The 22,426-nt window shown below is 37.0% G+C and overlaps 1 protein-coding gene across 3 annotated transcripts in view; it reads left to right on the top strand.

Moving 5' to 3' along the window:
• RAD54B (RAD54 homolog B) overlaps window positions 1–22,426 on the top strand; it is a 134,015-nt gene that overhangs the window by 78,209 nt on the left and 33,380 nt on the right. The window contains exons 10-15 of one of the 3 annotated variants that reach the window (XM_003902978.4): window positions 1,791–2,081; window positions 6,515–6,687; window positions 13,300–13,561; window positions 15,071–15,137; window positions 15,326–15,523; window positions 20,964–21,393. In XM_003902978.4, the coding sequence (XP_003903027.2) occupies window positions 1,791–2,081; window positions 6,515–6,687; window positions 13,300–13,561; window positions 15,071–15,137; window positions 15,326–15,523; window positions 20,964–21,181 (1,209 nt within the window). In that variant the 3' untranslated portion in view covers window positions 21,182–21,393. Of the gene's footprint in view, window positions 1–1,790; window positions 2,082–6,514; window positions 6,688–13,299; window positions 13,562–15,070; window positions 15,138–15,325; window positions 15,524–20,963; window positions 21,394–22,426 lie in introns of those variants that run through there. The other 2 variants (XM_009213343.1, XM_021942507.2) reach the window with 2 other exon arrangements.

The raw sequence follows: 22,426 nt of genomic DNA, 5'->3' as shown, positions 1-22,426 counted from the left end.
TTATCCATAACTTCATATTATTTTGATTTAGAAAAATCAGTAGTGTGAACTCTTTCTTTTTCTCCACAATCCTTCATTTCCTGCATTCCTTATTTTAGAATATGACATCACTTGTCTAAAATTCATGAATAGGAACTTCACAAAGAATTATGACAATAAACATATAAAAATGTTCATCCTTACTAGTTTTGAAAAAAGTAGAACAAAATAACCAAAGTGATTTTGTAATTTTCTATTGGTGTGTGTTTGTTTATTTAGAGATGGTGTCACTCTGTGTTGCCCAGGCTGGCCTTGAACTCCTGGAGTTCAAGTGATCCTTTTGCCTCTGCCTCCCGAGTAGCTGGAACTGCAGGGGTATACCACCTCCCCAACTTGGATTTACTAGTAGTAGCAATTGTAGACAAGAGTCTCCTATTTGGAATGTAAATAGTTGGTTGGAATGTACATTAGCACAACATGGGGAAAGTTTGGCAATGTATATAAAAAGCATTAAAATTGTGTATATCTTGTGGCCTGACAATACTCCTTTTAGGAATTTATTATAAAGAAATAATGGTAGGTTTATTTAAAAACTTAGCTGGCCGGGTGTGTTGGCTCATTCCTGTAAACCCGGCACTTTGGGAGGCTGAGGTGGATTGCGAGGTCAAGAGATCGAGACCATCCTGGCCAACATGGTGAAAACCCTGTCTCTACTGAAAATACAAAAATTAGCTGGGCATGGTGGCACACGCCTGTAGTCCCAGCTACTCAGGAGAATCACTTGAACCTGGGCGGCAGAGGTTGCAATGAGCTGAGATCATGCCACTGTACTCTAGCCTGGCGACAAAGTGAAACTCCATCTCAAAAAACAAATAAACAAAAAAACCAAAAACTAAAAACTTAGCTATAAGGTATAGGGTGACCTTATGTCTACCGGAAAAAAAAAAAAAGCCAGATGTGGTGGCATGTACCTGTGGTCCCAGCTACTGGGGAGGCTGAGGTGGGCGGATTGCTTGAGTCTGGGAGGTGGAGATTGTCGTGAGCTGAGATCACATCACTGCATCCCAGCCCTGGGTGACAGAGTGAGACTCTGTTTCAAAAAAAAAAAAAAAAAGAAATAAAAACTTAACTGTAAGCATAAAATATTAGAAACCGGCTGGGCACAGTGGCTCATGCCTATAGTCCTAGCACTTTGGGAGGCCAAGGCAGGTGGATCACTTGATGTCAGGAGTTCAAGATCAGCCTGGCCAACATGATGAAACCCTGTCTTTACTAAAATGTAAAATTAGCTCAAGTGTGAGGTGGTGTACTATGTAATCCCAGCTACACTGAGGAGGCTGAGGCAGGAGGTTTATGAACCCGGAGGTGGAGGAGGTTGCTGCTGAGCCGAGATTGTGCCACTGCATCAGCCCTGGTTATTAGAGTGGGACTCTGTCTCAAAAAAAAAAAAAAGAAGCAAACTAGGGGAAACACAAATGGGAAACAAACATTTTTAAAGGTAGGACAATGGTTAAATTATGGTTTACATGTTGTATGCAGACTATATTTCATTGAATCTAAGATTCTACCAATTATATATCATTATTTTATGTTATTTAGGAGACTGTGACTTCACTTAATTAAATGGTTATGCTAAACATATAAATAGATCATGGTTGGTTTTTCTGTCCCTATACTCATATTTTATTTCTTCTTTTAAAATTTGTTGGGAAGCAATTAGTAAATGGTTTATCATTATGAAATCTTTAATGTTCATTTTAAGTGTATTTTTGTCTATAACACTTTCATTTAAGTCTGCTATTTTTCCACAGGAAGAAAAGGAGTTAGGAGAAAGAAGAGCAACTGAACTTGCTTGCCTCACTGGACTCTTTATCCTTAGAAGAACCCAAGAAATTATAAATAAATATCTCCCACCTAAAATAGAGAATGTTATCTTTTGCCGACCAGGAGCACTACAGATTGAGCTTTATCGAAAGCTGTTAAATTCTCAGGTTGTCAGGTTCTGTCTTCAAGGGTTGTTGGAAAATAGTCCCCATCTAATATGTATAGGAGCTCTTAAAAAACTGTGCAATCACCCCTGCCTTTTGTTCAACTCTATAAAGGTAAGTGCATAGTGTCTGAAACTATGTCAGGGATATGAGGGTTCTATAGTATATGAATCTAAGAGGGCAGATAGGGCTAATTTCTGAGGTTGCATTTGTGGTTTTTCAAAAAGCTCTGCAGGCTATCTAGCATGGTTCTGCTGTAGGCTTATCCAGCCTTTCACTTGTTCTTCAGAGCATGTCCACATTCGTAGAGCTGAAGTAGGGTTTGAGGTACCACCTTCTACAGTTTGTGGCCAATCCCCTTTGGTACCTTATCTAATGCTTGGCCATGGTCTTCCTTCCTATTTTATGTTAATATAGTCTGTCAGTTTTGTTTGTTTGGTGCTAACAAATGCAAAATTTGCCATTAAAAATAATTTTTTTTCCCTTATTTTGAAAGTGATACATGATTGTTGCATAAAATTTAGAAAATTCAGAAAATCACAAAGAAAATAAAAATCATCTTAAGCTCAAACCATGGAAAAATCACATTTTGGTATTAATAATATTAGTTAACAGTTATTAAGCACTCATTATACACAGGTTGAGCATTCCTAATCTGGAAATTAGAAACTCAAAGTGCTCCAAAATTCAAAACTTTTTGAGTGCCAACATGACATCACAGGTGGGCAATTCCATACCTGATATCTTTGCTTTCTGATGTTAAGTGTGCACAGACTTTGTTTCATGTACAAAGTTATTAAAAATACTGTATAAAGTTACCTTCAGAGTATGTGTATAAGGTATATATGAAATATAAATGAATTTCATGTTTAGACTTGTGTCCCATGCCCAATATATATATATATATGCAAATATTCCAAGATCTGAAAAAATCTGAAATCTGAACCACTTCTGTTCCCACGTATTTTGGATAAAGGATGGTCAGCCTGTACCAATCACTAAGTACTTTATTAGTGTTATTTTATTTATTATTTACAAAACTCTATGGAATAAGTAATATTACCATCCCCATTTTTTTGGTGGAGAAATAGGGGCTCAGAGATAGATATATATAATCTTATTCTAGAGAAACTTGATGCTATTTATTTATTTATTTATCGAGATGAAGTCTTGTTCTTGTCCCCCAGGCTAGAGTGCAATGGCACGATCTCGGCTCACTGCAACCTCCACCTCCCGCATTCAAGCGATTCTCCTGCCTCAACCTCCCAAGCAGCTGGGATTACCGGCGCCTGCCACCACGCCTGGCTAATTTTTGTATTTTTGGTAGAGACGGGGTTTCACCATGTTGGCCAGGCTGGTCTCGAACTCCTGACCTCAGGTGATCCGCCTACCTCGGCCTCCCAAAGTGCTGGGATTACAGGTGTGAGCCACTGCACCCGGGCTTTTTAATTTATTTTTTAAAAAGAAGTTATTAAAAGAAATAGAGATGGGGTCTCACTATATTGCCCAGGCTGGTCTTGAACTCCTGAGCTCAAGTGATCCTCCCACCTCAGCCTCCCAAAGTGCTGGGATTACAGGTGTGAGCCACTGCGCCCAGCCACCACTTTAAAAAAAACTAATTCTATATACAGTGATACAAATTAAATGCTTTGGGCATGAAGCCCAGTAAAAATAGCCAAAAATTTCTTCATTAAAAGGAAGACCTTATAATGGCTCAGAATATACCAGTTAATTTAGAATATGTTTGTACATTCTTGAAGAAAGCAGCAGGGGGCTGTGAGTGTTTCTCCATTGTTGCCACGCAGTCACTGATAATAGGCATAGGATACTTCAAATAGGGTACATAATTTATAGTCTGACATTTATTCAGAAAAGCCTTTTCTCTGACTTCATAGCAAATAAGGATTGATATAAAAGGGCAGAAATGAGCCTTCTACATGTATAAGTAACCTTTAAGCAATGGCTTGTAAGTGTTTCTATTGAAACTAGATTGTTTCCCTAGTTCAATTAAGATGTTAGGTCTTTCTTTAGGAAATGTGAGTGGAACGTAACCAGTAACAATATCATAACTCATAACCGAAGTGTATTGGGTTACATGGAGTCAGAAGAGACAGTGTCCTGATTAGCTTGATATGAGAAGTTGAACTGGTAAATCTCTATGATGGAGATGCTACATCAGGCTGTCACAGTATAAAGATATTATCTATTAGTCAATTATTAGTTAGTGGTACATATTATAATATCCTGGGAAGCTCTTACAATTACATTAGTCCAGGCCTCAACACATATGGATTAATTCAGTTTTGTTTGAGAGTAGGACCCAGGCATGAGCATTTAAAAAAAAGCCTTCTCAAGTCATTCTAATACATGTTCTTTGTTAAGAACTTGTGCATTAAGATCGCCCATCTTGGCCAGGGCAGTGGCTCACGCCTATAATCCCAGCACTTTGAGAGGCTGAGGCGGAAGGATGCACTTGAGGCCAAGAGTTCGAGACCAGTCTGGGCAACACTGTGAGGCCCTGTCTCTTTAAAAAAAAAAAGATCACCCATCTTCCTGTACTCTGATTTAATATTCACCAGGCACCTTCTGTTAGCGATTTGACTTTCCCTGGGGACATTCTTTCATAGGACAGAATGCATGTGCATAGACTAATTGGTCTAAATAGGCAGGTCTCATAGGTCAATAAATTTTCTTTCTGACTTATTCAGTCTCTTAATTTGGTTAATATGAATAATTTCCCTACAGTTTAAGCATATTCAAGTTTCTGAAGATGAAAAACTGTGTACTAGACCCTGGGCCTGTGGTCCTTTGATGATCTTTCCAAGTTGTAGGCAGAGCTAACCTAAAGCAACCAGCAACTACTTCTTTCTCCTCATATGTCCCAGTGATAGAAATATTTTAAAGTTCCTAGTATTTTTAATCAAATGACTACACCTAAATATTGCTGTATTTTGACAGTAAGCCAAATCAAAATTAGTACTCTGTGCCCAGCATTTTTATACATTTCACATAGGATTCACTGCCCTTAAGGTGTTTCTAGTATTACTAAAGAGGGGGTGCAACACACAGGAAAACATTTGTGAAGTATAAAAAAGTCATTTGATCTTGAACAACCCTGGGATTAGGGGTGCTGACCCCTGTGTGCACTGTTGAAAATCCCTTTATAACTTGTATGACTTTTGACTCCCCCAAAACTGAACTACGAATAGCCTACTGTTGACCAGAAGCCTTACCAGTAACATAAAGTCAGTTCACACATATTTTGTATATTATATACTGTATTTTTATACTAAAGTAAGCTATAAAAAGAAAATGTTATTAAGAAAATCATGAAGAAGAGACAATATATTATTCAATGAGTGGAAGTAGATCCTCACAAAGCTCTTCATTCACATTGAGTAGGCTAAGAGGAGAGGAGGCAGAAGAGGGATTGGCCTTGCTGTCTCAGGGGTGGTAGCAGAGATGGGAGAAAATCTGCATATAAGTAGACTTGCGTAGTTCAAACCCATGTGTTCAAGGGTCAACTGCATATCATTAACTGCTCAATTAGATACGGTCAAAGCTGAAGTGTACTGTGTAACCTTAAAGGTTAAAACTCAGTGCAAACAAAGGCTATGAATAATCAGGTAGAATTTGCACTGGGTCTTTATTTAGGATTTATAGGATTGGGATAATTGAGCAGCAATTTATAGGATTGGGATAATTGAGCAGCAAAATGAAAAGTATTCCAGACAAGGGGTATAGGTTGAACAAAGTTTCAGAAACAGTGATAAATCTGGTAAATATGGGAGAGAGTTAAGAGACCTGCCAATCCTAGGAATTTAACCGAAAAAGTGATTTAATCATTAATATCTCTGATCTCTAGTTATATGATCACATATCAGCTAGGCAGTTTTGGAGGGGGAATTTCAGAGGTGCTGATAATCACCCTGGAATAAATTTATTCTACAACTACTGGTGAAATAAACAAAAAGTATTGTTATAAGTAAGAATAAATTTCTCTGTTAATTTATTGGTGAACTTCTTCCTTCTTACAGAAGAAACTGGTAAGGTTAAGTAAACAATCATGCTTGTTTTTGGATATAAAGGTGTTGTATGAAGCCCACGATTCAGGAGAGAATACTAATAAGGAGGGAAGGAGAGAGAGGAAAAGAGGAAAAGAGAAAAAGATTTCTCAAAGATGCAAAATGTTAGCGTTTGGAGAGAATGGATTTTGTATCACCATTTGCCCTTTATTTCCCTCTCCTTTCTTCGTCTGCTCCTACTTCCTGTAGTTACATGTGGGAAATATTAATACTACACTTGCAGGGTGAAGGTAGCAGGCATCATGAGACTGCGTTAGAACTGCTCTGTAACTAACTCAGTAGAATGCATGTTACTTTTTTCAAAAATGATCAAATCATGACCTATAAAGATTTCCTAATAGTTTCTTGGACTTTGCAGATAGCTGTTCATCTTCACCTTTTTCCCTCTATAATTTTAGCATTTTCCCCTCCTAATTAAAAAAACAAACATGAGCCAGCATTAACAATCATCATTTTGAATAGGAAAAAGAATGCTCAACTTGTGATAAAAATGAAGAAAAGAGTCTATACAAAGGCTTGCTAAGTGTGTTTCCTGCTGACTATAACCCTCTCCTGTTTACTGAAAAGGAGTCAGGAAAACTACAGGTGCTGTCCAAGCTCTTAGCGGTTATCCACGAACTTCGACCTACTGAAAAGTAAGATCAATTTAACAAACTTATAAGTGCTCATAGAGTTTTAGTTTGCACTGTGTCTTTACTTCGTACTTCCCTTTTAGAATAAGAAAACATAAAAAATAAGTTGTTTTCTTCTTTGGGAATATGGTTAGCTTCTAGTATTTCGTAAACTTGTAATTAACAATGTGTCTATAAGTTTTAAGAAAAACTAAACATATGTAGTTTAAAAACCTAGTGATATTTTCCGATATATAATGCTTGTTTCTCAATTTTCTTCAGAATCCTTTCTTCTTTTACTGTTTCTTAAATATTGATACACCTTAGGATTTTCTCTTTAACTTTCTCACTCTTAACATATTTACTGAGTGCTCTACTCCCTGTACTTTCAACTATTGCACACACACATACACACGACCATACCATGTGGTCCTGTGTGTGTGTGTGTATGTGTGTGTATGTATTTTTTTTAAGAATGACTATATATTTTATATCTTCTTGTATACCAAATGCATATAATATTGAAGGAAATTTATATCACTTCAGTCCTCTCTTCTAATTTCTACATCTTTATTTTTAAGTGTTGAATGGACATCTAAATCTATCTTGACGTCCTATAGTACTTCACACTTCCCATGTCCAAAACCATGTGACAAAACCATCATTATTGCAAGCCTGATCTTGTCCCATTATTCCTTGGTACCATAATGCAAGCAAAAACCCTGGAAATTATTATAAACTCACTTTTCTTCTTCATTTATCCCACAATGTCAGTCACTAAATTCTATTGATTTTATTTTTTAATTTAAAGAATCCATCCTCATTTTTCTGGTACCAAGATTTTTGTTTTGATTCTTAAAATTACTGATTTGGGTTATGATAGTCTCTTATAAGCTACTTCCTCTTACTCTCAGCCCCCTGACATACTCAACATTGCCCTGAATTATATTTCTAAAATATAAATATAAACATGTCACTCCTTTTCTTAAAAGATCATTTGAAGGCTCCCACTTGTCTTCCAGAAATTTCTAAATTCTTTAGCACATTAGGCAAGACTCTTCATGATATGGTTAATGCCTCCTTTTCCAGCCTCATCTCTCATCACTCCTTCACACATACCATGTGGTCCAGTCATACCAAACCCCCTGCAGAACCTGTGAGTTTGCCCACTTCTGCTCTGCTCTTACATGTTGCAGGTTTCTGTGTCTGGCTTACCTCTGCTTCTCATTCTTCTGGCCAACTTTTTCTCCTTCTTAAGACTCAGCTCAAAAGACGAAGTGCAATTGCTTATACCTATAATCCCAGCACTTTGGGAGGCTAACGTGGGAGGATTGCTCAAGGCCAGGCATTGGAGGCCAGCCTGGGTAACAGAGTGAGACCCCTTTTCTACAAAACAATAACAACAACAACAACAACAAGACTCAGCTCACATGCTTTCTCCTGTCTCAGATTTAGATTCCCCTCCTGTGTACTCTCATAGCATGCTGTACCTACCTCTAATGGAGCTCTTCTCACATGTTTTATTAGATAATATTTGATATGTGCAAAAGGACATGTGAGATGTATATATGCAGATTGTGACCCAGTTTAAGAGTGCAAACTTTCACTTCAGCTTCTATTTATATCTTATTATTATCTTATTATTATTTTTTTAACTGGATTTTTTTTTCTCTTCTCTGAAGGGTGGGTGGGATAGTTGGTTGTTATTGGACAAAGGATAATGAGTGAAAAGAGTTTTAGAGGAAATGAGAAGAGATACAGTTTGAATATAGGTGTGAGAATGTATCTTTGAAGATGTCATAGGGGAAAGTTCCCTCTTGTGGCAAGAAGGAAGAAAGGAATGAAGAAAAATATAATGATTAAGAAAAATAAAAATAATATTCGGGGATTGAAGTTGGGGTGGTATTTTCTCTTTATCTTGAGACAGGGTCTCACACTGGGGCACAGGCTGGAGTGCAGTGGTGCGATCTCGGCCCACTGCAGCCTTGACCTCCCAGGCCCAAGTGATCCTCCCACCTCAGCTTCCCAAATAGCTGGGATTACAGGAATGTGCTATCACTCCCTGCTAATTTTTGTATTTTTGTAGAGATGGGGTTTCACCATGTTGCCCAGGCTGGTCTCTTAACTCCTGAGCTCAAGCAATCTGCCTACCTTGGCCTCCCAAAGTGTTGGGATTATAGGTGTGATGGTCATTTTGACTCCTTGTGGGTCCCTAAGAAACTTAAATCCTACCATGTTTCATTGGAGGAGAAGCTACACTTTCGTAAGTGGCATAGGCTGGGTCTTTGTTCTGTTGCTTCACATTATCTGAAGAGATGGCCCTTTCTTTAAAAAAAATTGTGGTAAAATAGACATAACGTAGACTTACCATCTTAACCATTTTTTTTTTTTTTGAGACAGAGTCTCGCTCTGTCACCCAGGCTGGAGTGCAGTGGCTGGATCTCAGCTCACTGCAAGCTCCGCCTCCCGGGTTCACGCCATTCTCCTGCCTCAGCCTCCCGAGTAGCTGGGACTACAGGCGCCCGCCACCTCGCCTGGCTAGTTTTTTTTTTTTTTTTTGTATTTTTTAGTAGAGACGGGGTTTCACCGTGTTAGCCAGGATGGTCTCGATCTCCTGACCTCGTGATCCACCCGTCTCTGTATAATTCTGTAGTGTTAAGTACATTCACATTCTGGTGCAACCAATGTTCAGAACTCTTTGCATCTTGCAAACAAAACTGAAATGCTATATGTGTTAAATACCAACTCCTTACTTTCCCCTCCCTTAACACCTGAACTACCCTTCTACTCTCTGACTCTGACTGTTCTAGATACCTCATGTAAGTGGATTCATATAGTTTTTTTTTTCTTTATGTTACTGACCAATTTCACTTAATATAATGTCCTCCAGGTGTATCCATGTTGTAGCATGTGTCAGAATTTCCTTTTTAAGGCTAAACAATGTCCCATTGTGTGTATATACCACGTTTTGTTTATCCATTCATCTTTTGATGAACACTGGGGTTGCTTCCACTTTTTGGCTGTTGTGAATAATGTTGCTGTGAACATGGGTGTACAAATAACTTTTCAAAACCCCACTTTAAATTCTTTTGGGTATAAATCCAGAAGTGAAATTGTTGGGTCATGTGGTAATTCTATTTTTAATATTTGGAAGTACTGCCATACTGTTTTTCATAGTGGACTGCACCATTTTCATTTCCACTAACAGTGCACAGGGTTCAAATTTCTCTATCTCCTTACCATCTTTGTTACTTTCTATTTTTTTGATAATAGTCATCCTAGTGGGTGGGAGGTAGTATATCATTGTTTTGATTTGCATTTCTCTAATGATTAGTGATATTGAGCGTCTTTTAATGTGCTTTTTGGCCATCTTATCCTTGGGAATCCCCATCTTATCCTTGGGAATCCCCATCTTATCCTTGGGAATACATTCCAAGACCCGGAATGCATGCCTGAAACCCCAGATACTACCAAGCCCTATATGGATTGTTTTTTCATGTACATACATACCAGTGATAAAGTTATAAATTAGGCACAGTAAGAGATTAACAACAATAATAATAAAATAGAACAACCATAACAGTATCCTGCAGTGAAAGTTATGTGAATGTGCATTCTCTCTTTCTCTCAAAATACCTTACTGTGTGTAATATTTTTGAAGCAAGGCTGACTGCAGGTAACTGAAACAGTGGAAAGCAGATCTGCAGATAACTGGGTACCACTGTGGTCTCTAGGTACCTCTGTATTTTCTTTGTCTTTCCTTTGTGAGTCCTCTGTCTTCCTGCTACAATTTGAACTGATCTCTAATCTTGCTACACAGCTGTCATCCTGGACTTATTTATTTATTTATTTATTTGAGATGGAGTCTTGCTCTGTTTCCCAGGCTGTAGTGCAGTGGCGCGATGTCGGCTCACTGCAAGCTCCGCCTTCGGGTTCATGCCATTCTCCTGCCTCAGCCTCCTGAGTAGCTGGTACTACAGGCACCCGCCACCACACCCAGCTAATTTTTTGTATTTTTAGTTGAGACGGGATTTTACCATGTTAGCCAGGATGGTCTCCTGACCTTGGAGTGCGGTGGCATGATCTCGGCTTACTCCAACCTCTGCTTTCTGGGTTCAAGTGATTCTCGTGCTTCGGCCTCCCGAGTAGTTGGAATTACAGGCAGGTACCACCACACCTGGCTAATTTTTTTATTTTTAGTCGAGATGGGGTTTCACCATGTTGCCCAGGCTGGTCTCAAACTCCTGACCTCAGGTGATCCACCCACCTCGGCCTCCCAAAGTGCTGGGATTACAGGTGTGAGCCACCACGCCCGGCATCCTGGGACTTTTAAAAAGCCATCACCTATGCATTAGTCCGTTTTCACACTGCTATAAAGAAATACCTGAGACTGGGTAATTTATAAAGGAAAGAGGTTTAGTTAACTCACAGTTCCACATGGCTGGGGAGGCCTCATGTAACTTAATAATCATGGCAGAAGGCAAAGGGAAAGCAAAGACCTTCTTCACAGACTGGCAGGAAAGAGAGAGCTAGCAAGAGCAGGGAAAACTGCCTTATAAAACCATCAGCTCTCGTGAGAACTCACTCACTATCACGAGAACAGCATGGGGGAAACTGCCCCCATGATTTAGTCACCTCCCACCTGGTCCCTCCCTGAACTCATGGGGATTATGGAGATTATAATTCGAGATGAGATTTGGGTGGAGACACAGAGCCAAATCATATTAACTTATAAATTCACTTTTTTCCTCTTCTGTGTTAGTTTTCTGTTTTCTGAATTTCACATTTTGCTGGAGCACATCTCACAGTAGTTTCCTAAGAAAGATGGAAGATTAATCTTTTTGTCTTCTTGCACATCTGAAAACTGTCTTTATTCTACCCTAGCACTTGACTGACAACTTCCCTTGTCATAAACTTCTAGATCAAAATAGTATTCCCTTAGAATTTTGAAGACATTGCTTTACGTGTTGTCTTCTAGTTTGTAGAGTTGCTTTTGAGAAGTCTGATGATTTTCAAATTTCGATTCTTTTGCATATGACCTATTTTTCTTCAGCAAACATTGAGCAACTTTTATTCATTCTTCATACTTTGAGTTATAATCTTGATACGCCTTAATATGAGTCTTCATTTTATTAATTGATCTGCGAACTTTTTAGTAGGTCCTTTTTATCTGAAGGCTCCATGTCTGGGAAGTATCCTTTCTCTCTCTTAAAACAATTTCGTGTTTTCTTTGGAATTCCTATCAGTCAGATATTGAACCTCATGAGTTGATTCTCTAATTCTTTTTTTCTCTCCTACTGGTCATCACTTTTTCTTCTTAATGTATTTCCTGGCAAACTTTCATATTATTATCTTAAAGCTCTCGTGTTAAAACTTTATTTTGTCTATCATTTTACATTTCTAAGATATTTTTCTAATTCTCGATTGTTCCTTTTGAAAAATTGCATCCTCTTCCATTGAACGATAGATAGCTCTTGTTTGAGGACATTAATTATTTTCAGAGAGTTATCTTCTGTTTTTTTCATTGTTCTGTTTAATTCAGGTTTCTTGTTTATTTTGATTTTTCCTTTTCATGTTGAAGCTCACTTGAAATAACTGATGTTCCTTGGTGTCCACAGTTAACAGTGAAGCAGTAAAACATTAATTGAACACTGTATGGATAGGCAGGGCTCGTTGACTAATAACCATCATTGGGTAATCAGGCAGCAAGCTGGCTTTTTAATTTGGGGACTCCCTATCTGTGGATCTTTTCTGTGGAATCATTTAAGTATTTCCATAGATGAATCCTTTAGTAATGTCTTCCTTGGACTGGCATGTGGGGTGCCTGGTTGTTGGTATTCTGGTAGTTGACAGGAAAAGGGTAGAGGGATCTTATTCAGTATCTAGACTTTCATTAATACACTTTGTTGTTGTTGTTGTTGTTAAAGACAGGGTCTTGCTCTATTGTCCAGGCTGGACTGAAACTCTTGGATTCAAGTGATCTTCCTGTTTCAGCCTCCTGAGCAGCAGGGGCTACGGGCATAAGCCATTACATTGGCTCTCCTGCCTTCTACAGTCAGTTCCCTGGTCTAAGTTTCTTTGGTTTATTTTCTCCAGATAATAAATACTTTATTTGAGAAAGAAAAGTCAACTGATCACATAGGAGCAGGGCCTGGGTTCTATGTACCAATGTTTTAATACTTCCAGTCTAAACTCCTTCCTTCTAAGGTACCTTGGCAAGATTCTGTGGTGCAAATGAACTTTCATTTGTTTCTTATTGGAATCTCCCTCTTTGGGCATGTAGGCATCACCTGTATACTCCTAAGCAGGTGACTGCTTCACTATGCTTTTTGTTTTCAAATGTCTTCAGAGTTAGTTTCTGTTCATTTTTGTATTTTGCTCATTCTCTTGCAGTTTTTAGAGTGAACCTCAGAGAGATGAAGAAGGCAGAAAGGTCTTTGCCATACTATCTTAAAACTGGAAGTTTAGATATTGACTTTAAATGGAATATGCAGGAGTACCTGTGTTTTAATTGTACTAGGTCATTGTTGCATGTTCTCTCAATGTCAGTGATAATATTGTGGTATTTTCTTTCAACTAGGAAAATCTAATGCTGCCTTTAAATTTATCTAAAGAATTTTTCTTTTTGATTGACAGGGTGGTGTTGGTATCCAACTATACACAAACCTTGAATATTTTACAAGAAGTATGTAAGCGTCATGGATATGCTTATACAAGACTTGATGGACAAACACCAATCTCTCAAAGGCAGCAGATTGTTGATGGCTTTAATAGTCAACACTCTTCTGTTTTTATTTTTTTGTTAAGTTCAAAAGCTGGTGGTGTAGGACTTAACCTTATTGGAGGATCTCACTTAATTCTCTATGACATTGATTGGAATCCAGCCACTGATATTCAGGTAGGAATATTTATGCATTAAATAGATATTATTGAATGCCTGAGGATACAATGCCTATTGAGGATACAAAGATGATGATGATATATAATAACCGCTGCATAAAGAGCCCTTATTTTGCATGAGGCACTCTGCTAAGTGCTTTCCATCTATTTAATCTTCCTAACAAGCCTACAAGGATGGATATTAGTAGTCCCATTTTACAGATGAAGATATGGAAGCTTATTCTAGATCCCACAGCTTGTAAGATGCAGAGCCAGGATTCAGACCTAAACCTGTATGCCTCCAGGTTCTAGTTTACTGCAGAGTTGGGCCTTTAGGATGTTCATGACCATCAGGTGAAGACAATAAAGTGTTATGGATGCTATGATTAGTGTTTATACAGGCTACAGTGAGGTTATAAAAGTAACGTATTTAGGAAAATATTTGAGAAGCCTTTGGTTTTCTTTAGAGTACAGTCCATCTTTTTGTATCTTGAGTTTTCTACCTGTAGGTTTGCACCGCAGTTGGTATGTGCATTAGGGGATCCCAAGACAACCCTCAGGTTTAACGATTCACTAGAAGGACTCAACTGAGAAAAGCAGCTATACTCACAGTTATGTTACGTTATAGTAAGCGATACTCAAATCGGTAAGGAAAAGATACTGAGTCCAGGGCAGAGTCCAAGAGAGACCAGGCACAAGCTTCCAGTTGTTTTCTCCCAGTGGAGTTTTATGGACAACACTTAATTCTGTCAGCATTGGTGAGTGTCAGTGCATATAGAATATTGTCAACCAGAAATTAACCCAAGTCTTGGTGTCCAGAATTTTGTTTGGGGTTAGTCCTGTAGACGTGGAACACCTGCATGACTGACCTTAGTTAATCAGTCTTTAGCCTCCAGAAATCGAACTACATGGCCCAAGGCCCCACCATATCACATTGCTAGCATAAACTATCTAGTGTGGCCCAAGGCTTCCGGTAAACAGACACTCATATCAGACAGGACATTCCAAAGGCCTAGAGATGATCTCTTAGAAGTTGGTTGAAGGCCAGATTTTTATTTGAAATGTGCAGAGTTTGAACATCAACACTTTATTGCACAGTATCATTGATAAATCTTTAAACCACAGGGATCCACCTAGAGCCTTAGCTGATTACTTGTATCCTAGGTACTTTTCAGGGGCAAATCTTTAGCTATTTGGACTGAGAATGAACCACCAAGCCCATGCTACACTTGGTTCTTTCCATTCTTGCTGTCCATACTCACTGTCCCATTGATGAAGATGTATTCTCTCACTGTTGCATGATACCCCTGTAGTTATTTTACAGTACCATAGTAAGTGTTCACTCATCCCTTTCTTTCTGCTAAGAAAAAGCTATGAAGTAGGGCATACTTGGCACACCTGGGATGTTTTTTGAAGCTATATGTAAAATACAGAATTCCTTATTTAAAACATATTTCTGCAAATTGCATATGTGGAAAGGGCCATCAGTTTCTACTGTACTCTCAGAATTCTCACTTATTTTCTATAGGCAATGTCTAGAGTATGGAGAGACGGTCAGAAATATCCTGTACATATTTACAGACTCCTCACCACAGGTAACAACCCTTCAGTGTGACAAAAAATGTATACCCTTTGAATAATTAAAATTATTTTTTGTTAGCCTGTGCTTCAGTGTCAGGAATATGTTGTTATTTTGTTAACTAGTATGTTAATAAACATTTTACCCAACAAAAACAATGAACATAAAGATCTGAAGGAAATCTGATGAATGTTTTCTCTTTAGGTACAATAGAAGAAAAGATCTATCAAAGGCAGATCAGTAAGCAAGGTCTTTGTGGGGCAGTTGTCGACCTCACCAAGACATCTGAACATATTCAGTTTTCAGTAGAAGAACTTAAAAATTTGTTCACATTACATGAAAGTTCAGATTGTGTTACTCATGACCTGCTTGACTGTGAGTGTACAGGAGAAGTTCATACAGGTTAGTTATATTTTAATTCTGTAACTATGTAGTAAAGTTAATTTATTTCTCATTAGCAGTTGAAAATATTTAAAGAATAACTTTATAATATTTACCATTTGCATATGTTAGTTTTATTTTTTTCTCAGCTCATAGGGCAGCTGCCAGATAGAGATATTTGTGAAAATATTCAGTAGAACCTTAGTCTCTCAATTTTAGCTTTTTATTTCTGACTCACTTGTGAAAAATTGAACTTATTTAGGAAAATCTTTCAAATCCTGATGTAATGGCTTGGGAGTTAGAATTTTTTTTTTTTTTTCGAGACAAGGTCTGGCTCTGTTGCTCTGTCACCCATGCTGGAGTACAGTGGCGCAATCATGGCTCACTGCAACCTCCGCCTCCTGGGTTCAAGCAATCTTCCAGCTTCAGTCTCCTGAGTAGCTGGGACTACAAGTGTACACCACCACACGTGGCTAATTTTTGTATTTTTTGTACAGACAAGATTTCTTCGTGTTGCTCACATTAGTCTCGAACTCCTGGGCTCCAGCGATCTGCCCACCTCAGCCTCTCAAAGTGCTGGGATTAATAGGTGTGAGCCACCGCTTCCAGCCAGAAAAATGGTTTTAATCCCTATTTCTCTTCCACAAAAAAAATATAGTTGACAGAATAATCTTGTTGTTTATGTTGTACAGAATTTATTCATAATGGGGTCATATTTTCTGAGGCACTCAGAAGCATGGGCCACCGTACTTCTCAGTACTTCATGTAACTGCTAGTGCTGCTTAAGTAAAGCTGAAAATTTACCCTCCAGAATAGACACCATTCAAAAAGGAACTAAATCAGGAGTAGGACTTGAGCAATCAATGTCTAGTAGTTGAAAGTTACTTGATAAATTATATTAAGATAGGTTGAAGAAGTTAGACTATATAAGACTGAGATGGAAGAATTTAGATTTTATGTAAACATAAAATATATTTTATATAGATGTTTCTTTTTTATGTAAATGTTTCTTTATATAAATATTTCTCTTTAGGTACAATAGAAGCTTATTAGTTTATTAGTTATTTGTCATATAAATTATATATGATTATATTTATTAGTTATGTGTCATATTTATATATAAATATATAACTAATAACTAAATATAATAAATATAATCATGCACAATATATAATTATAACAATATATAATATTTATAGTAGCTAAAATATGTATACATTTTTATTTTTTAGTGGGTAGAATTTAAACTTCAGAGAAATGTTTTCAGATTTTCTCTTTCTTCATAACCATTTTGGTTATTAAAAGTATTAACACTTTATCCTCCCTATTAAATTTTTTCCTGTTTTAATAATTTCTCTTCTCCTTTTTCCTTGTATTTACTCTAATGTTCTTTTTCTAATAATTAAGGTTAATACTTAGCTTAATGATTTTTCAGTCTTCTCTTCAAAGAAGTGGATATTTAAGACTATACATTTTTCTCTAAGCTGCCCATAATTTTGATATACAGTCTTTCATTATTCATTTCTAAATATTTTGTTTTTTGTTATGATTTCTTCTTTGACTTATGAGTTATTTAAAAGTATGCTTTAAAATGTATTTTAGTTTTTGTTACCAAATTCTTGCTGATGCTCTGTAGTCAGAAATAGAATCCATGATACGGATTCTTTGGTAATTATAGAGACTTGGGGTATGGTCTAGGATGTGGTCATTTTTTGTAAATGTTTCTTTTGTGCATGGAAATCATGTATATCCTCTCAATTGCCTAGTGCAGAATTCTGTCATATTAGCCAGATTTTGTTATATAATCCATTTTTTCTTTTATAGATTTCAAAAATGACTAATTTAACTTTTGAATTGGTAATACATTTACATGACTCAATTATTTAAAAATATAAAATGTGCATGGTGAAAACTCTTCCTACCACTCTATCCTTATCTCCCTAATTTTTAGCCTTCTACATCAAAAGAAACCACCACTATTAGTTTTTTTGTGTATTCTTCCAGATATATATGTATGCATATATAAGCCACTCTACATATATATTCTTGCCCAGTTTTCCTCCCAATAAATTATAGCATGTTATACGTATATTTCTGTACCTTTTTTCACTCAATAGCGTATCTTGAGATCTTTCTGTATTGTTTTTTTTTTTTTTTTTGAGAGGGAGTCTCGCACTGTCACCCAGGCTGGAGTGCAGTGGCCGGATCTCAGCTCACTGCAAGCTCCGCCTCCCAGGTTTACGCCATTCTCCTGCCTCAGCCTCCCTATAGCTGGGACTACAGGCGCCCGCCACCTCGCCCGGCTATTTTTTTTGTATTTTTTAGTAGAGACGGGGTTTCACTGTGTTAGCCAGGATGGTCTCGATCTCCTGACCTCGTGATCCGCCCGTCTCGGCCTCCCAAAGTGCTGGGATTACAGGCTTGAGCCACCGCGCCCGGCCTGAGATCTTTCTGTATTGTTACAGAGTTTCCTCATTCTTTTTTTTCCTCAGCTATATAATCTTCCAGTGTATAGATATATCATAATTTATCTATCCCCCACTATATTAGTCTGTTTTCACACTGCTGATAAAGACATGCCTGAGACTGGGCAGTTTACAAAAAAAAGAGGTTTAATTGGACTCACAGTTCCACATAGCTGGGGAGGCCTCACAATCATGGCAGAAGGCAAGGAAGAGCAAGTCACATCTTACATGGATGGTGGCAGGCAAAAAGAGAGCTTGTGCAGGGTAACTCCCATTTTTAAAACCTTCAGATCTTATGAGACCCATTCATTATCACAAGAACAGCACAGGAAAGACCTGCCCCCATGATTCAATCATCTCCCACTGGGTCCCTCCCACAACACGTGGGAGTTATGGGAGCTACAAGATGAGATTTGGGTGGGGACACAGAGCCAAACCATATCATCCACAGATGTACAATTAGGTTATTTCCCATAGGTGTGTATTTTATTCATGTATCATTTTGAATATCTTCAAGTATACCTGTAAGGTAAATTTTTAGTATTGCTGAGTCAGAGAATATATACATTTGTAATTTTGATAGATACTACCAAAATGCCCTTTGTTGGATGTTGTGTCAATTTACACACCCCCAGAAATACACTAGAATGTCTATTTTCCCATAGCCTTGCCAGGTTAGTGGATTATCAAATGCTTGTATTTTTGCCAATCTGATAGTAAGAAAATAATATATTGGTATAGTTTTAATATGCTATTCTCTTATTATGAATGAAGCTGAGCTTTTCCTAAGTTTAAGAACCATACTTCCTTTATGTGAACCATCTCTTTATATTGTTTGCCCATTTAAAACATTAACAACCTAATTTTTTGTTAGATATATCTATTATTCAAATAAATATATTAAAATATGAAACTATGATGGTGGATTAGACAAAACTATTGTTATTTTTATCATTTTCTGCTTCATATATTTTATATCTTCCTTGTGAAATTTGCTTTTCATTATGGTTTCTCTATTTTATTGTTATATAGTGATTGCCTTATCCCTAATGCCTTTTGTTTCATTTTGTCTTAACATATTAAACTAGCTTTCTTATCGTTAGGATTTGTCTGGTCTATTTTTTCCCATCTGTTTACCTTAAATCTGTCCATGTTCTTATGTTTTAGGTATCTATTGTCAACAGCATAAAGCTAGATTTTATTTTTTGTCCAGTCTGATATTTTATTTTAGTGAGAATATTTAGTTTGTTTGCATTTATAATTATTAAGGTATTTTTATTTATTTCTACTGTCTTTTCATTTTTTATTTTTAACAAGGGCCTAATACTGGCTCTTAGTTAGCCAAAGGTTTTTTTGGTCAGTACTTTGCAGGTGTTATTCTATTGTCTTCTAATTTTTGAAGCAATCTTGTCATCTCTTTTCTTAAAACCTCAATGATTATGAACACTGACAAGGATTTGATGATATTAAGGAATGACTTGAGGCTTTTCTTTTAGGTGTGATAAAATTTCAAAGAAGTGTTTATCTTTTAGAAATGTAGAATGAAATGTTTATTAGTGAAATGATACATGCTATATATATATTATATTTATTTGAAATTTCCCATAATTAAAAGGTTAAAAAAGTAAAACCTCCAATAGCTTCCTGTTGCTCTTAGGATAGATACTAAGTTAGGGCAGTCTAAATGCTGTAACAAGGAACTAAAAAAGCACAATGGTCTAACACAATAGAAATATGTTTCTCATTTGTGTAACAGGTCATTGTGGGCATTTAGTGGACAGCCTTTCCTAAGGTAATTTTGTGATCCAGGGTTCTTCCACTTGGAGCTCTTCCATCCCTTTGGACCTTAGAGTCCTCTGCTGGGTTCCCCTACATCTGCCAGCCAGCAATGAGAGAAGAGATAAAGTAGAAAATTGTTCAGTTTGAAGTATGTTTATAGTTCAGATCTGGAAGTGACATAGCTGCATTCCATAGGCCAGACACAGTGGCAGTTTCTAACTGTAAGGGAGGCTGGGAAAGGTGACTAAGTGCCCTGGAGGAAAGAGAAATGGATTTGGTGAATAACGGCTGGCCTCTGCCATTCATGTTTTGCATAATCCAGCCCTTGAATACTTGCATCACCTTGCATTACTTAACTTCTCTTGCATTATTCTTTGCTTTTACTCTATAGGCTCTAATTGCATAGGCTCCTATCAATTGCTTGACTATGCCAGTGCCCCTTCCTTTTCATAGCTTTTTAATGTGCTTATTGTGGAATGCTTTATCTTTCTTCCCCATCTAGTTCTTTCCTCCTCATCTTTCAGATCTTAATAGAACATTTCCTCAGGGTGCCTTTCACTTACCTTCCAGACCAAGTCAACTTCTCTTGTCATATGTAAGGTAGTTCCCTGTATCTTTCCTTCATACCCTTACCTCCCTGCAGCTCCACAGTCCGTTATCTTCAATTCTGAAATCTAGAAAGCTCAAAAGATTTTTTTTTCTTCATAAATTTGTGACAAAATTATTTGTGGCAAAACCTTACCTAAATTGATGTGAGTTTATCGATAGTTTTTATTTAACTCATTTTGTAAGACTGTGACTTGCTACAGAATGTCGATAAGTTTCGTTATGGAATGCTGACCCAGATTGTTCGAATTATATTCTGAATTTGGAAACATATCTGGCCCCACAGGTTTTAGGCAAGGGATTTTGAACTTGTAATACATTTTTTTGGATGATTATTTATTTAATATATATCTCTCCCACTAGACTGTAAGGTCCTTTAAGTCAGAGACCATGCCTGTGTTTCTTCATCATTTTACCTTTACTGTTTAACTCAGTACATAGTAAATAATTTATAAATGTTTGTAAAAAGAATGAATGAATTTGTCTTAACTTGAACCATGGTGATCAAATGTAATAAATCACATAAACGAAGTATCATGAAACAAAAAAGTATTGTATTTAGTAGGATATTGGCTTGCCTAAGGATTTTCTCATTGTTTTACTTATTGCAGGTGATTCGTTGGAAAAATTCATTGTCTCTAGAGATTGTCAACTTGGTCCACATCACCAGAAATCTAACTCCCTGAAACCTCTTTCTATGTCCCAGCTGAAGCAATGGAAACATTTTTCTGGAGATCATTTAAATCTTACAGATCCTTTTCTTGAAAGAATAACAGAAAATGTGTCATTCATTTTTCAGAATATAACCACTCAAGCTACTGGCACATAATGAAAGATTACTTCATGACATTCCATTGCTCTTCTTTTGAAAATTAGTATGGTAATTAAATGTACTATTTGAAAATTAATAGAATTATTTAAATTACAATATGTGTTGCAAAATATATCACTTTTGATACAACAGTCAAAATTGAGTGGTTTAAGTTTTTGTAAATATTAAACGTTTAAATGAAAAATTAAAGATGTGCTTCTATCATTGTATAATTGTTAATAATTCCTTGATTAATATACTTTCATTAAGTATTTACTGAGAAATTGTTATGAGGAATATAAAAAGGTAAAAATACTTAGTCTCTGTCTTTGGGAAAACTAATCTGATTAGAAATATTAGACAGATGTTTGAAACAACTGAAAAACTTGGTAAGTTTAAAATGTAGCTCAAAGGAGAAAGAGAATGAGAGGCTAGGATTGCAAATGCTAAAGATGTTGGATGTAATAGTTGCTGCAGGGCAGTTTGAGTAAGAAAAGTTATTAGGTTAGTGCAGGAGATGAAGGGTTTGGGAACACTTTAGAGCACTAGTTCCTAGTTTGGGACCTCAGACTTAGGCAGTTTATAAAGCCATGTCCAACAAATATTGCTTATGCACTGCATAAACGTTCAAATACCATCATTTAAGGGTTATCTGGAGTAATTTTTGACATTGAAAAGAGTGTTTTTTAGCTGTGCACAGTGGCTCCAGTTTGTAATCCTAGTTACTTAGTAGGTAGAGGCAGGAGGATTGCTTGGGACCAATAGTTTGAGACTAGCCTGGGCAACATAGTGAGGCTCTGTCTCTAAAAAATAAACTTAGCCAGGTATGGTGGCACATGCCTGTAGTTCCAGCTACTTGGGAGGCTGAGGCAGGAGGATTGCTTGAGCCTAGGAGTTTGAGTTTGCAGTGAACTATGATTGGATATGATCCAATATCCATCGGGTGACAGAGTGAGACCCCATCTTAAAAGAAAAAAAAAAGGGGGTTTAATGTACAAAACAAGCTTTAGAAGACTGAAGCTTGCAAAGAGAAAGGAGTTACTAATTTAATTTCCAACTGGGGCTTCTGTAATTAGCTTTTGTTTCCATTTAGGAAAATTTCCTTTAGACAGAAAATACAGGCATACCCTGGAGATATTGCAGGTTTGGCTACAGACCACTGCAATAAAATGAATATCACAATAAAGCGAGTAACACATTTTTTTGGTTTTCCAGTGCATATGAAAGTTATGTTTATACTATAGTCTACTAAGTATGCAACAG

This window comes from Papio anubis, chromosome 8 (genome assembly GCF_008728515.1).
Source record: "Papio anubis isolate 15944 chromosome 8, Panubis1.0, whole genome shotgun sequence".
Taxonomy (NCBI): domain Eukaryota; kingdom Metazoa; phylum Chordata; class Mammalia; order Primates; family Cercopithecidae; genus Papio; species Papio anubis.
The sequence above is the reverse complement of the archived record's forward strand: the minus strand, read 5'-3'. Positions and strand labels throughout refer to the sequence as shown.